Here is a 15,957-nt window from a genome sequence, read left to right as displayed (position 1 = left end):
CCACATGGTGTAAACCGGAAATACATCTCGCTGACGATGGCACCAGCATATTAATAATTAGTCTAGATGTTGTATGTATTTCTTGTTGTTGTTTGTGTATGTGCTTCTTTTCTTTCTTCTCGTGTTGCTTTTCTTCTGTCCCCCCATAATCCCTTCCTGTTCGCTGCTTTGTCATAATAAAAAGGTATTTTGAATTATCACAATGGGAGTATATCAGACTCTCAATGTGAAACATTAAAACTGTTCAGACAACCCGGGCACTTAGACTTCCATTCTCTGTGTCAAACAGCTGAACAGGACAGGTTAAAAAAAAAAAAAAAATAGAAAGCAAATAGAATGAAATATATAGGCAGTTATGAATATGCAGTGCTAAACAAAAGTGGTTTTAGCCCTGATTTAAAGGAGCTAACAGTTTGAGCATACTTCAGACCTTCAGGTAACTTGTTCCAGAGGTGAGGAGCATAATAACTAAATGCTGCCTCACCCTGCTTGGTTCTTGTTCTTGGAACATACAGGAAACCGGTTCCAGACAACCTTAGGGGTCTAGATGTTTCATACGATTCTAACAAATCAAGCATGTATTTTGGTCCAAGGCCATTAAGTGTTCTGCAGACGAGCAGTAGTATTTTATAGTCTATCCTTTGACTCACTGGAAGCCAGTGTAGCGATTTCAAAACCGGTGTAATGTTGTTCAGTTTCCTTGTATTTGTGAGGACTCTAGCTGCAGCATTCTGTACTAGCTGCAGCTTCCTGACAGAATTTTTATCAAGACCTGTAAATATACCGTTGCAATTGTCCAATCTGCTGAAAATGAATGCATGCATAAGTTTTTCCATGTCTTGTTGATTCATAAACCCCTTAATTTGTCTCATTATTTTTTCATGAGACAAATTTGAGACGATCAAATTTCTCTCATGAGACGAGATTAAACAACAGATGAGCAGCAAATTTTTGCTATGGGTGTGCATCTTAATTTAATGATATGTGTGTTTTTTAAAAGATGATCATCCATGATTTGCGCAAGACATTGATGTTTCTATTTTTGTTTCCTTATAAATTCCCAGAGAGCCTGTTGTCGATGTGTCACCGTAATGCATTCAATGAACAATCATTGCAGCTGTCTTGTCTATGTCTATTCCACTGGAGACTAGCCTGACTGCAGGCAATATAAAATATAAGGGTGTAACGGTACATGTATTCGTATTGAACCGTTTCGGTACTTGGCGTTCGGTTCGGAACGGGGGCGTACCGAACGAGTTTCTGACGTAATGTAACCCTTACTTTTCGAGGCTGTGAGTCGATCGGGTTACAGTTTCTTTGTGTAGATTATATTTACTCCGTCTTCCCCACTATAATGAAGACCAACACGGTAGGACAGTCAGAAACATCAACGGCGCAACAACGTGGCCGCCGCAAGAACGCAGTGAAACGCGGTCGTTAAAGTTAATCAGCGAATGCACACCAGTCGCAGTGCGGCCGCATGTTGCGTCCCAGAAGCGGCTCAACGCGATGCTCGCGAAAACAACGGCAGAGTTTATTATTTGACGCGAGACACAGCCCTCCTGCGTCAATACTACTAGCTAGCAGACCGGAAGTCACTCGTGTAAAAATACGCTGGATCCGGTCGATTTTCAAACTAATATGCGATCGTAACCCACTTTTTGAGTCCATCAGATCTCTTGAGTGGTAGATCGGGGCACAGTTGACTTGTCTTTGTTGATTTACAGTTGTCTTCTCTGCTATAAGAATAACCAACACGGCCCCATATTCAATACAAAACCCTCCTACCACAACAAAACAAGTAGGAACTAATATTCACATTGGAACTAAAGTTATACAACATAAAATATACAATATAAATGAATACTACATCTACAACACATAGTAAAATAAATAGTAGCCCATTTAAATAAAATAAATTGAAATGAGCTAAAACACCTGTATTTAAATAATAAGAATAATATACAGATCCTACTTACACAATTAAATTTATTAATTTCTGTGTGGTGCTTTAACTTGAGAAAATCCACCAATGAAGCTTTTGAAAACCGTTCATAAGAAAAAAAAAATCATTGAGGCATTTCATTTGTAAAATACATGTTAAAATCTTTGTCATTGCGATTGTTTTTCTCTTTAGCACAGGACTTCTTTTTTCTTCTTGCTTTCAGAAAGAAAGCTGACCAATACGCGGGGTCTGAAAGGCAAATTGTTGTTGGATTACTATCTTTAAATACCTGCTACTTTTTGAGCAAAATTTGTATAGGCTACTGTTTCTATTGTTGAAAGCACAAAAGTGTGTAATAAACAACTAGCACATTTATATTTTGCATTTTGTTTTCTTACTGTACCGAAAATGAACCGAACCGTGACCTCAAAACCGAAGTACATACCGAACCGAGATTTTTGTGTACCGTTCACCCCTAATAAAATATGATACCACCCTGACACGCTGCATGTCCACGATGAGCCAGCTCGATAAGTGCATCTGAGCAATCTGTAGTTCGTCGTTGCTGGATATCTGCCAATTCTCAGGAACATCCTGTGTGCTTAATCTACACCCCTAGAATCTTGGAGCTGCAGCAGAATGGCGACATGGATATACTAAAACTCAAGTGGTGGCCAAAGGACAGCCCCTGTGAACTCTACAGCTCAATGCAATCCCGTCACAGTAATGCCCTGGACATCCATAGCTTCGCTGGCGTCTTCTGCGTCCTGGCAGCCGGTGTGGTGCTCTCCTGTCTCATAGCCATGGTGGAAAGCTGGTGGTCACGGAGGAAGGGATCCAGGGTCCCCTCCAAGGAGGTAAGTAGAAAGTTTGGTGACGGGATGGGTAGTACAACCCAAAAAAGATGCAAGGTGTTGTCGACAGTAGTAAATCAATTTAAGGACTAGGAGTAAGAACAGAAAGCAATGATATGAATAAATGACACATTAAGCGTAAAAATAGTAGAACAAATAGTCATTGGGTGTAAAGCCCTGGAACTATCCAGAACATTACACAAAATGGGCACATTCATCTTCTTCCTCTCTTTTTGTACTCGAGCTACATTGTTTCCTAAAAGGACTACATTTATTACAAGGTATTTCTGTCAAAAATAATCTGTGAGCTACTGTATCAGTTCTCCTGGAAAGTAAGTAAAATTGATCTTTGTGCATAGCCCTGTGTTTACGATCCATAACATCATATTCATTTTTCTGCTTTTATTCACAATTAGGAGTACGTACTAGGAATTTAATTTATATAAAGAATCCAGACATGCCATTTTTCCTAAAAGTCATTAACATTGTGGACGCAGCCAGCAAAAGATATCAAAGACAATGGAAGGGCAGAGAAGAGAATTATAATACTCAGTTTTACATTCACACACAAGTGCAATGGAACCTCCAGAGTCCTTTTTGTGTTAGTTAACATCCTATGTTGCCTTCTATGTATCTTCAAATTTCAAAAATTATTTGCCGAAATAATTTCATGTTAACCGAACTTTTTTTTCCAAGGAATTTGGCAAAATCCTAAATTGATGCCTGAAAGATCTGTTATTATCGGTGCAGCCAATATTTAGATTTCATGCTTTTCAAACAAGTCTAGATGGCAATATATTGAGGGTAAATTAAGTAACACTATTCCTATTTTGGAAGATGCTCAAAAGACACGTAATGGAAAGTAAGACTGAAGATGTTTTATGGATATTGTATGGGGCTGGAGGTGGAGGGAGGTGTATGAGCTTTTGTGTGTGTAATGGTTTAAACTTCAAATTGCGTTTGTCTTACGAGGTATGTTTTACCAGAAAAATTTGTTTGATCTTCACGAGGTTTGTGTTTATGGGTTCCACTGTAACTTCCTGATTTACATAGTAATATTTATAACTATTAGTGCTGCAACGATGAATCGATTAACTCGAGTATTCGATTAGAAAAAAAAAGATTCAAATTAGATTTTGCTGCTTCGAGTATTCGTTTAATAAAGTAGCGTTGTAATGGTTTATTTTGGAAGTGTTTGCGTTCAGTTTTATTGATTTGAGTGGATACACTTCCCTGTAGTCTCCCTTAGTTCACATGGCTGAATCCAGCTGCTCCATGTTGTTAAGACCAACATAAGCTAAGTTTCTTCTTTGAGCTAATGTTTTTTTAATGCATTCGTAATTTAGTTTATGGGTATATTTAGCCGTTTTTTGTGGGTATACTGTATGTGTCTGAAAAGAAAAAATTAGCGTTGTATAGCATTTAAGCTAGCGGACTTTTGCTATGTAAGTTAGCTAGTTGTTCTTTTGTTGTACATAGATCCTTATTTTTATTTTTTTTTTTATACCGTTTGAGGCTCAGCTCAGGTATTTTCATTTTTCATGTTCCTTATCCGATTACTCGATTATTCGACAAACTAGTTCATGGGTTAATCGACTACTAAAATAATCGATAGCTGCAGCCCTAATAACTATTACTAAAATAAACACCAAACCATAAGTATACAGTGATCCCTCTTTACTTCGCGCTTCAAACTTGGCGCCCTCAGTCCGTCGCGGATTTTTTTCAATAAAAAAAAAACCCAAAACAAAACATTTTTTAATTTTAAAAAGTTAAGACAAATGCATGTATACTTGTACAAATTATTGGTTTTATATATGTATATATTAGGGCTGTCAAACGATTAAAATTTTTAATCGAGTTAATCACAGCTTAAAAATGAATTAATCGTAATTAATTGCAATTCAAACCATCTATAAAATATGCCATATTTTTCTGTAAATTATTGTTGGAATGGAAAGATAAGACACAAGACGGATATATACATTCAACATACTGTACATAAGTACTCTGTTTATTATAACAATAAATCAACAAGATGGCATTAACATTATTAGCGTTCTCTGAAAGCGATCCATGGATAGAAAGACTTGTAGTTCTTAAAAGATAAATGTTAGTACAAGTTATAGAAATTTTATATTAAAACCCCTCTTAATGTTTTCGTTTTAATAAAATCTGTAAAATTTTCAAACAAAAAAATAAACTAGTAGCTCGCCGTTGTTGACGTCAATAACTATTGGCTCACGGATGGTGCCATAAAATCAGTCGCACCCAAGCGCCAGCAGAGGGCAACAAAACACAAAAAAAACAAGCAACAAATGGACATGACACTGTCATTTTAATCTGTTTGAGCGGGGCATGTGCGTTAATTGCATTAAATATTTTAACGTGATTAATTAAAAAAAAAAAAATTACCGCCCGTTAAAGCGATAATTTTGACAGCCCTATATATATATATATATATATATATATATATATATTCCAAATCTGTTAAATCTGAATGAATCCATTTGACACCAAAATATTTTTTAAATGTTTTAATGTAAATAAGCTCTGCCTTTACTACGCAGATTTTCAATTTTCGTGGGGTGTCTCCAGTAACCGCGAAAAACGAGGGATCACTGTACTGTAACACAATATTCATCACACGAACAGGAACATTCCATGAATCCAAATCACAAACATGACAAACATTGACCATTCTTCAATTTTAATTATGCTTTGAATCTTTTGAACCAACATTAGAATATACACAGTAAATCGTTTGATATGCATCTTTGAAAAATGAAAAACTTCAGATTATACCGTGTTAGATTACGTATAAGGGTAACATTTAGTGCAGCAAGTTCCCATTAGAAAATTCAATCCAGGTGGTGGCTTTTGAAAGTAGAAAAGCCACCACATTACCATCAGTTGTTTAAAAGAAGCTTTATGTATTAAGTGTTCACTAATGTGACCTAAGCATCCACTGTGAAGTGGAAGAAGTCAACCACTCAGTTTAATTATGCTGAGAACAGAGGATGCTGATATTATGAAAAGCTGCAACAAATAGCCCTGGGCTCTTTTTCAGAAAAACTGCAATTTTCTTTGACCGCAGAAGAGTCCAAAACAATGACCCACAACATTAAACATGGATATTTACACTGCTGGCACTCTCCTCAAAAACACTGGCACCTTGTAAATTAGCACCATCGCACTGTGAAATTTCCAATCAGCCCCTTTGTGCTTGATCACCTCAGCAGGCATATCAATTGAGGCAATCAAAGTGTTTTCTGGGAGCATTTTCATGATAGAAAGCCTGCAGTCCTTGTAATGTGGATGCTTTCCATGCTCCACCAGAGACGAGAAAGCGTAAACAAAAAAGCCTAATGGCAACAGCTTCACTCGCTTTTCAATTAATAGATTGAAATCTTACTACCGCTGGTCACTTTCACCAACCATTTGCATTCATCGCATCCAATCTCTTAAATTCATCTCGGTAATCCCATCTCTCTGCGCTACAAATACAAGGGGATGCTAATGTTTAAGTCGATGACTAATCACAACTGCGAAAGCGCCGGAAATTTAATAATTCAGAACATGTCACAGATAAACCAAAGAAACTAAAGCAATCTTTACACTTATCTCGGAGGCAATTAAAAATGTGTTATTAGCATTTAAGAAACTTGCTTTAAAGAGCATACGACAGGAGAAAAAAAGTCTTAAATAGCATTATTATGTGAATTAGAATCATATTTTGAGACGATTCGACTATATACAACAATTTAGCAAAGCGCAGATGACGAGAAATGAGTCTTTTAATATGCTGGTTAGCCACGCCTTCCATTATAGGGCTCTAGCGTCCCCAACAGGTGGATGACGTCAGTGGGAGACTTGGCTCATCGCTTTTACTATTCAGCCCATTGAGGGGGAATTATTCAGAACGAGGAAAACGCGACGAAGAGAGCCGCAAAATGTCATTGTTTCAGTCTCTCTACTCCAATATTTTTACAGGATATTCTTTTTATCCAAGTATTTTTCCCCAATAGCTAAATAAATGGCTTGAGAAGGACTAGTCAGCCCGTCGAGGGGGAACTATTCACAACGAGGAAAACGCGACGAAGAGAGCTGTAAAATGTCATTGTTTCTGTCTCTTTACTTCAATATTTTTACAGGATATTCTTTTTATCCAAGTATTTTCCCCAATTGCTAAATAAATGGCATGGTCATGACAAATAACAGTCTTGTGCTAAATGGAATATGAAATAATAATAAAAATGCACTTATTCAGGACGACATGGCAAAATTACTCCATAATGGTCAAAACTGTCAACTTCACCTTTACTGTCGCACCTCCCGAACGATATTTTATGACACCTAAATCGGACATATGTCATTTCCCTTCCCCGGCTTCGGAGAATGTAAACAAACAGAGAGGCGTGACAGCAAGCCGACATGCTAACTTGAACCGAGTGATGTTTCAAAATCTTCGAAGCGGAAAATCGCACATAACTAGCCCGGATTATTTGACATGACGACTGGGTTGTCGATTGTCTTCGCGGATCTGCAAACCGCCCGGCGGAGAGCAATTTACAGTTCGTTCCCAGGAGGAGGGCGGCTGCAGTTGTTGTGCAGCTAACGTGCAGCTAATTTGCATGAGGAGAGCTTTTTATATGGCTATCAATGATCAAACGTAAGTAGTCCTTTATTTAAAGAAAGTTTGTAGTGTTTATTTTGTAATCGCTGTATTCGCATTTGACATAATACAAAACAAGATGTTTACTCACTTCGTAAGTCCAATGGTCCCACAGTAGTAGGGCTTGTTTTGGCCAATATCCACGGTGAATGGGAACCTTTTGAAACTCCAAAAAGGCACACACGCCTCTCCCTCATAAAGCAAGATTTTTCTTCAGCCGTTTGGCTGGCGTGATGCGAAAAATAAACGTATTAATCCGCAAAATCAGCTGAATCCTTAGTCCTCATACACAACAGTACGGCTGTTTAGTGAAGAGGACGCCTTCACCCGTACACGTCACAGCGCCCTCCTCCTCAATGCAAGACCGAAGCCGGAACTCACTCATTTTCATGGCGCGGGATTAAGAAAACTAAATAAATATAGCTATCACTTCCACACACATCCAAGCGGTCCGTATCATTCAGGAGCATAAAATACCGCGTGTATTATGAAATAAACATGCTTTTTCGTGTCACATGCACTTTAAGTACTACATTTAAGCAGATAACGTGTTGCCATCAGGTTAAAAAATATATATCAACATGAAGATAAATTGAGGTTACACAGTAGGTGCTGTAGGTATATAGGAGTTTTTCTTTCGGCATTTCTATAGTTGCTTTAGGAACGATAGCTCACAACCTTGAGCACCAGTGATTAAATTTATAATTTGCTTCTTCAAGCTTGCGGTCAACTAGAGATATACACTTTTCTGAAATCCAAGTTGCAATCTTGACGATTCTTTTTGCTTTTATACTTCCCTGTGGCCTATTTATTGAGGTTCTGCCTTCTCTTTATGTAGATTCCGTCAAAGAAAACTGTGAACGGCACTAAATTCACGAGTAGGATCTGAAGGACACATTGAAAGTCTTTCCACCTCAATGTCAGGCCCTTTAGGCGAGAAGCACTTGCAAAAAGCTTCAGTGAGAACAAGGCAACACATTTGACTGCCGGCTGCTGGCAATTTAGTCCCCCCTATATTATGGCTGCCATAATTTCATTAGGTACTGTCTTATTGCTTCAGTAAATCAGGTTAAACAAATTAAATAATTACCCCACATGCCCCCTGCTCATTATTTAGAAATCTAGTGTGACTGAGATACGTACATTATGCTCCATTTGGAAGAAGGGAACAGGCACTAAATACAAATATCAAGACAAATTGTTACCACAACGTGACTCGCTATAAAACATCATAAATTGTAGTACAAGGTTAGAGAGCACAACTTTCTAATTGCGTATAATTATTACAGGCTGTTTTCACAATCTTCACATCTCATTTCTTTTTTCGTTTTGGTCAAGTGTGAATGTTCCAATCCATGAAAACGAAAAAATGTTTTGAAAATGCAAATGTTTTTATTGGGTAGCTTTTATTCTAGCTTGTGCAGCCAGGGGGACCCTAGGGTGTGTTACAACTATGGGGTCATCGCCCTCCTCAGCCTCCCTGGGATGGTCTACTCAGGGGTGCTGGGGAGGAGGGTCTGTTGGGAAGTCGAATCTCGGATTCAGCGTGGTTTTCGTCCTAGCCGCGGAACAGTGGATCAGCTCTATTCACTCAGCAGGGTTCTCGGGGGGTCATTGGAGTTCGCCCAACCAGTCTACATGTGTTTTGTGGACTTGGAAAAGGCGTTCGACCGTGTCCCCCGTGGAGTTCTGTGGGGGGTGCTCCGGGAGTATGGGGTATCGGAATTCCTGATACGGGGGATCCGGTCCCTGTATGACTGGTGTCAGAGTTTGGTCCGTGTAGCTGGTTGTAAGTCGGATCCGATCCAGTGACAGTTGGACTCCCCTATGTCACCGGTTCTATTCATCACCTTTATGGACAGAATATCTAGGCGCAGCCGAGGCACTGAGGGGGTTCCGGTTTGGTTGCCTCAATATTGCATCGCTGCTTTTGCGGATGATGTGGTGTTGTTGGCTTCATCGGGCCGTGACCTTCAGCTCTCACTGGAGCGGTGCACGGTCTGGATGAGAATCAGCACCTCTAAATCCGAGACTATGGTCCTCAGCCGGGAAAAGGTGGAATGCCCTCTCTGGGTCAGGGGTGACGTCCTTCCCCAAGTGGAGGAGTTAAAGTGTCTCGGGGTTTTGTTCACGAGTGACGGAAAAATGGAACGGGAGATGGACAGGCGCATCGGTGCTGCATCTGCAGTGATGCAGACTTTGCATTGGTCCGTCGTGGTTAAGAGGGAGCTGAGCCGAAAGGTGAAGCTCTCTATTTACCGGTCGATTTACGTTCCTACCCTCACCTATGGTCACGAGTTGTGGGTCGTGACCGAAAGAACGATCCCAGATACAAGCGTCTGAAATGAGTTTCCTGCATAGGGTGTCTTGGCTCTCCCTTAGAGATAAAGTGAGAAACTTGGTCATTCGGGAGGGGTTCGGAGTAGAGCCGCTGCTCCTCCACATGGAGAGGAGCCAGATGAGGTGGCTCGGGCATGTGATTAGGATGCCTCCGGGGCGCCTCCCTGGTGAGGTGTTCCAGGCACGTCCCACGGAAGGGGAGGCTTCAGGGCCAACCCAGGACACGCTGTGTCTCCCGGGTGGTCTGGGAATGCCTTGGGATCCCCCAAGAAGAGCTGGCTGAAGTGGCTGGGGAGAGGGAAGTCTGGGCTTCTCGACCTCTGGATGGATGGACGGACGGACGGACGGACGGACGGACGGACAGATTTTATTCTAATGAGTGTGAACACACACCTGACCAAAACACAGTAATATACGTACTGCCTATGAAAGATAATACTGTTAAAACATGAATGAAATACAAAGTTATGATTGTGGGATTTACCATTTTATCAGCGTTAGCGTGGTTCAGGATTGGCATGGCTAGCAGTGTTGCTTTTGGCAGCCCTTTTAAAATTTTTGTTTTAGTCTTAGTCTTTTGGACAAAAATACTTAGTCATAGTCATATTTTAGTCCTTTAGAAATGTGTTCGTCTAGTTTCAGTCGATAAGATTTCGTAAAAATTTCTTCAATTATAGTCAACAGTTACTCAAAATGTTTTCGTCAGTAAAATTCAAAGTTTTAGCCTAAAAATAAAAACCGGTTTCCAACACTTTCTAACGAACATAGACAGACAAGCACATATTATACAGTAATAAACATATTGTTGTCTCCCAAACAAACAGCTGAAGTGAGCTACAATGATCCCTCGCTACTTCGCGCTTCAAATATTGGGCCCTTAGTCCATTTTTTTTCAATTAAAAGAATGCAGGATTTTATGGAGATGTTCCATCCGATCACGTACAGCGTCTTACTCTCCCTCCTGAAGCTTTTCTTTCTCACCAGGCAGCTGCAGTTTGCTAAAATTAATGATGAGTGACAAGGTAGCTGCTTTGATCTTGCCAGAGACGCTTGAGAGTACTACCTTTCAAAGGTGCCGACTTGTTTAACTTGTTAAACCTTGGCTGTAGTGTGCTATGGCAACTCGTTGTGCTATGTCGTATGCTGTTCTAAGAAGCATGAGTTGATTTAAGAGAATTCACTCAATTAAATATTTAATAGAATAATTATACTTTGGGGGAAAATAGGGAAAAATCATGTCTAATATGTATTTCTTTCCAATGCTACATCTGAATAAAACAGTGAGCACAAAAAAAAAAAAAAAAAACAGTGAGCACAAAAAAAAAAAAAAAAAAAACTAAATATGTATATGTAAATAAGCTACACCTCTACTTCGCAGATTTTGATTATTGCAGAGGTAGGGGCGGTCCCCATTAACCACTGAAAACGAGGGATCGCTGTATTAGCTAAATGCCATTTCGCCAACTGGCTCTCATCTGGATTTACTGACCAGAAAAGCCAAGTGGCTCTGCTTTAGACTGGCCAGTGTTTTAAGAGGACGCTCGCCATTCTGAAACTAATGCTAATGCAGATGCTACACTAGCGCTAGTAGTTACATTTAGCGTCTGATTTAGCACAGACCTTTAAAGGCTAAAGCAGCACTGCATATTCTCTCTTGCCAAGATAAGAAAAAAAAAATCTTACCATGTTTCCAAACAAGCAAGATGGAGCGCAGCCTAGCTCCAATCATCCCAACATCCTAAACTCCGCTGAGGAGAGTGAGGGAGAGGCGCAGCCCATCTCACATGAGTGACACGACCCAAACACTGCTATGATGCAAGCTGACGTACAACATGAAAATGTCATTCATTGTGAACGTATGACAGAAAAGATGTCGCATTTTCGTCTCGTCAGACGGAAACTGGCATTTGTCTCGTTATGTTCTCGTCTCCCCAGCCACGTTTTTATCTCATCGTCGTCATGAAAAAGTTGTTGGTCGACGAAATATTTTTGTTATCGTCATTGTTAACAAAAACAGCACTGATGGCTAAGTTAAGTTTCAAAAATAGAGGCAATAATTATCCTGATGAATTTAAGTTTAATCTGCCATTTCCACGCTTAAAAAGTGCATGTTTCTGATCAATTTTCCTCATTATACACCCTAGTAAACACACCCTTAGCACTCCCTTGCTCATTTACCAGCTTTTAATCTGTTATTCAGACCAGTAGTCATGTTCACTGAGCAGCCACAAAGAAACTTGCCCTCATCTGAACTCAAATTATTTTAGGCACTGCACAAAACCAACGCAAACACCCTGCGAATCTGTTTCAATGAAGAATAAGTCCCCAACTGAGCACAGGAGAGAGTCGCAACATGAACAGGATGGACAGCAGGGATTGTCGGCGGTGGCAGACTCTTTGATTGGAATCTAGGCCAAGGGTTTTTTTCTGCCTTTCATTGTGGTCACAGACAAAGTAAAATCAGTATTATTGATCCATTTTGGATTTTTGTTTGCCCCATAACATTGTATTTGTGAGGACAGCACATAGGTCTATCAGAGAAAGCTGACATTGAAGTGTTTTAATAACCCTTTTAGTGTTACCATAGGATTGATGTGACTTACGTAATCAACCATGCTTGTTTTTGACTGTTGAACTCTGACATTTTTACTCCAACCTGCTGATGCACTGACCCATTCATTAAATTTTCAGATGATCTTGAGATTGATTACTTGTCAATTGGCAACTTGAAAATGAGAAGGATCAGTTTAGCATTTTCGATCACTACTAATATTTCAGGCATTGGAAGTCATCATACATGTCAGCCAGACTTCAAATGGTCTCACTATAGTTCAGACGCATGTAATTCTACTTGAAGCCAGCTTGATGGATAAATCACACATTGCATTTTATCTCCCGGGGAATGCTTGCATAAAATTTAGCCACTCGAGTCGTTACGTTTGTTTGATGTCATTCTTCATCCTAAAGTTAAATTGTCACACGCTCAGTTTCAGTAAAGAACTCATTGGCCTCCCACTAGCTTCGTAAATGTGTGGGCTACTTGAGCTCACCATGCCTGTGCGTCTCCGTGTGTGTGTGTATTTTTTTTCCCTCTAGCTTCACATTAAAAAGAAATGTTTGGTTACCCGGTTTTATATGTGTGGGCTGGGAAGGCTGGATTAGTAAAGTATACTGGCGAAGCGAGGGCACTCTTTGCATCAGAATGCCACCGCGCTGAACTTATCTCACACATTGTGGCTGAATTAAAATTTTAGTACAGACATTTAAAACTACCGTAATTTACGGACTACAAGCCGCTTCTTTTTTCCCTCATTTTGAATCCTGCGGCGTATGCAATGATGCGGCCAATTTATCCATTTTTCTAACAACCACCAGGCACGTTCGAGCATAAAATGTAAGCGTAAGACACGTGGAATATATAGTGGGGCAAATAAGTATTTAGTCAACCACCAATTGTGCAATTTCTCCTACTTGAAAAGATTAGAGAGGCCTGTAATTGTCAACATGTGTAAAACTCAACCATGAGAGAAAGAATTTGGGGAAAAAAAACTGAAAATCACATTGTTTGATTTTTAAATAATTTATTTCCAAATTAGACTGGAAAATAAGTATTTGGTCACCTACAAAAAAACAAGATTTCTGGCTGTCAAAGAGGTCTAACTTCTTCTAACGAGGTCTAACGAGGCTTCACTCGTATTAATGGCACCTGTTTTAACTAGAGATGTCGCCGATCGATCGGGTCCGATCACGTCATTTTCAAAGTATCGGAATCGGCAAAAAAATATCGGCCATGCATTTTCTTAATATATATATATTAGGGCTGTCAAAATTATCGCGTTAACGCGCGGTAATTAATTTTTTTAATTAATCACGTTAAAATATTTGACGCAATTAACGCACATGTCCCACTCAGACAGTATTCTGCCTTTTGGTAAGTTTTACAGCAAGGTTTTTTGTGCTGTCTAACAGCGAACTCTTGTGGTCGCTTTGCGACATGGTTTATTGCTTTCTTGCCAGTTCAATATGGCTGCACGACGTCTCGGGCTGACGCCTACGTTGTAATGTTGTGCTTATATGATCCTTGGACAAGATTTGTCCGTAAGTATGGTTGTTGTAAAGAATGTACATATTATGTTAGTAAGCGAAATGTTATATTTTTTGTATGAGACTCTTTTTGTTTATGTTTAGTGAACCTGTATAGCGTGCTAAGCTAACGTTGTTGCTAATGCAATGCTTGTGTACTTTTTTTTGTAGTTTCACTACGGTCTAAAGAGGACAGTGGTTTGAGGCCATTTTATTAATAAATCAGATGAAAAAGGAAGAAGTCTGGTTATTAAGGCGTCGTTCACTAGCTGTCTAGCTTTGGAAAAAGTAGACGCTTCGGAGTGAGGACAGCATAGACAGATTTAAATGACAGTAGAGTGAAATGCCCACTACAGTCCTTATGTACCGTATGTTGAATGTATATATCCATCTTGTGTCTTATCTTTCCATTCCAACAAATTATTTTACAGAATATATATATATAATTTACAGAAAAATATGGCATATTTTATAGATGGTTTGAATTGTGATTAATTGCGATTAATTACGATTAATTAATTTTTAAACTGTAATTAACTGGATTAAAAATTTTAATCGTTTGACAGCCCTAATATATATTTTTTAATTAATTCGTTTTCTAATTGTATTTAACGTTACAGACATAATATGTTACACTTATCCAGAGTCTTTAGTTTAGGCTTAAGGTCGGGTTATCAAATTTATCCCAATAACGGCGGTATTTAATTTTTTAAAAAATTTATCACGTTAAAATATTTAACGCAATTAATGCAACCCACTCACGCATTGTCACGCTCCATCTGTAATGGCGCCGTTTTGCCTATATAGAGAGCTAAAAGACAGCGTATAATAAGTAGAGTGAATTTTGGCAGCCTTTGGAACCTTATTTTAATTGGCTAAAGCCTTACAATCCCTCTCCCTATGATTAGAAGTATCATGGGAAGAAATGTGGGGAAGCAAGGTAGCTATTAATCTTTTTCTTAACACCCTAAGTTATATCCCATCGCAGAGAAGATATATGAATTGGTAGCACTACGCACAGTCGTGGTTTCACTTGTCATGGTTCCACTTCCCATCATGCATTGGGCATGGCCTTCAGTATCATTTACTGAAAGCTCAACAAATACACTAGATGGCAATATTTAGTCACAATATACAAAGTCACAAGTCTTTCTATCCATGGATCCCTCTCACAGAAAGAATGTTAATAATGTAAATGCCATCTTGAGGGTTTATTGTCATAATAAACAAATACAATACTTATGTACTGTATGTTGAATGTATATATTCGTCCGAGTTTTATTCATTTTTTTTCTTAATGCATTGCCAAAATGTGTATGATCGGGAAAAATTATCGGGAATGATTGGAATTGAATCGGGAGCAAGGAAAAAGCAATCGGATCGGGAAATATCGGGATCTGCAGATACTCAAACTAAAACGATCGGGATCGGATCGGATCAGGAGCAAAAAAACATGATCGGAACAACCCTATTTTTAACTCATTATCGGTATGAAAGACACCTGTCCACAATCTCAATCAGTCACACTCCAAACTCCACTATGGCCAAGACCAAAGAGCTGTCAAAGGACACCAGAGACAAAATTGTAGACCTGCACCAAGCTGGGAAGACATGAATCTGCAATAGGTAAAACGCTTGGTGTAAAGGAATCAATATACTAGCGAATGATTAGCACGATTTTGTCAAATTCTACTACTGGTCAGACAGTATTGTTACAGTTACAGAGGGGCTTGTGGGATGAGTTCCCGACGTCGTACCTGCATCCACTTCCAGCTCATCAGCAGTGTATTTGAGCAAGGCGATCCTTGGCAGGTTGCCGAGATATTGACTTGCTGGTCGCCTTTTGACAATTTGCATACTTGCCCTCGTTTTTGGAGTCCTTTGGCATAGAGTGCCGCCGTCAACATGACTCAAAAGCGCAGATTTTAATCTCTCTCCCAGTTTAATTTGGCACCGATTCACCATGGAAAGCCAAAGATATGATCCTTTTAGTTTCATAATAGGAAATGCTTTCTCCACTAGATTGTACTCATGCTCTTTGGACAAATAATGCTTAATTT

At 39.3% G+C, this 15,957-nt stretch overlaps 1 protein-coding gene across 7 annotated transcripts in view; it reads left to right on the top strand.

Moving 5' to 3' along the window:
* grid2 (glutamate receptor, ionotropic, delta 2) overlaps positions 1-15,957 on the top strand; it is a 1,093,502-nt gene that overhangs the window by 1,064,747 nt on the left and 12,798 nt on the right. For all 7 annotated transcript variants that reach the window (XR_009062687.1, XR_009062690.1, XR_009062688.1 and 4 more), the window contains exon 15: positions 2,565-2,802. Coding sequence is in view for 3 of the 7 variants with exons in the window: in XM_057831225.1 (XP_057687208.1) it covers positions 2,565-2,802 (238 nt within the window). In the remaining 4 variants the exon portion in view is untranslated. The remainder of the gene's footprint in view (positions 1-2,564; positions 2,803-15,957) is intronic.

The sequence above is a fragment of the Corythoichthys intestinalis genome, chromosome 3 (assembly GCF_030265065.1).
Source record: "Corythoichthys intestinalis isolate RoL2023-P3 chromosome 3, ASM3026506v1, whole genome shotgun sequence".
Lineage (NCBI taxonomy): Eukaryota > Metazoa > Chordata > Actinopteri > Syngnathiformes > Syngnathidae > Corythoichthys > Corythoichthys intestinalis.
The sequence above is the reverse complement of the archived record's forward strand: the minus strand, read 5'-3'. Positions and strand labels throughout refer to the sequence as shown.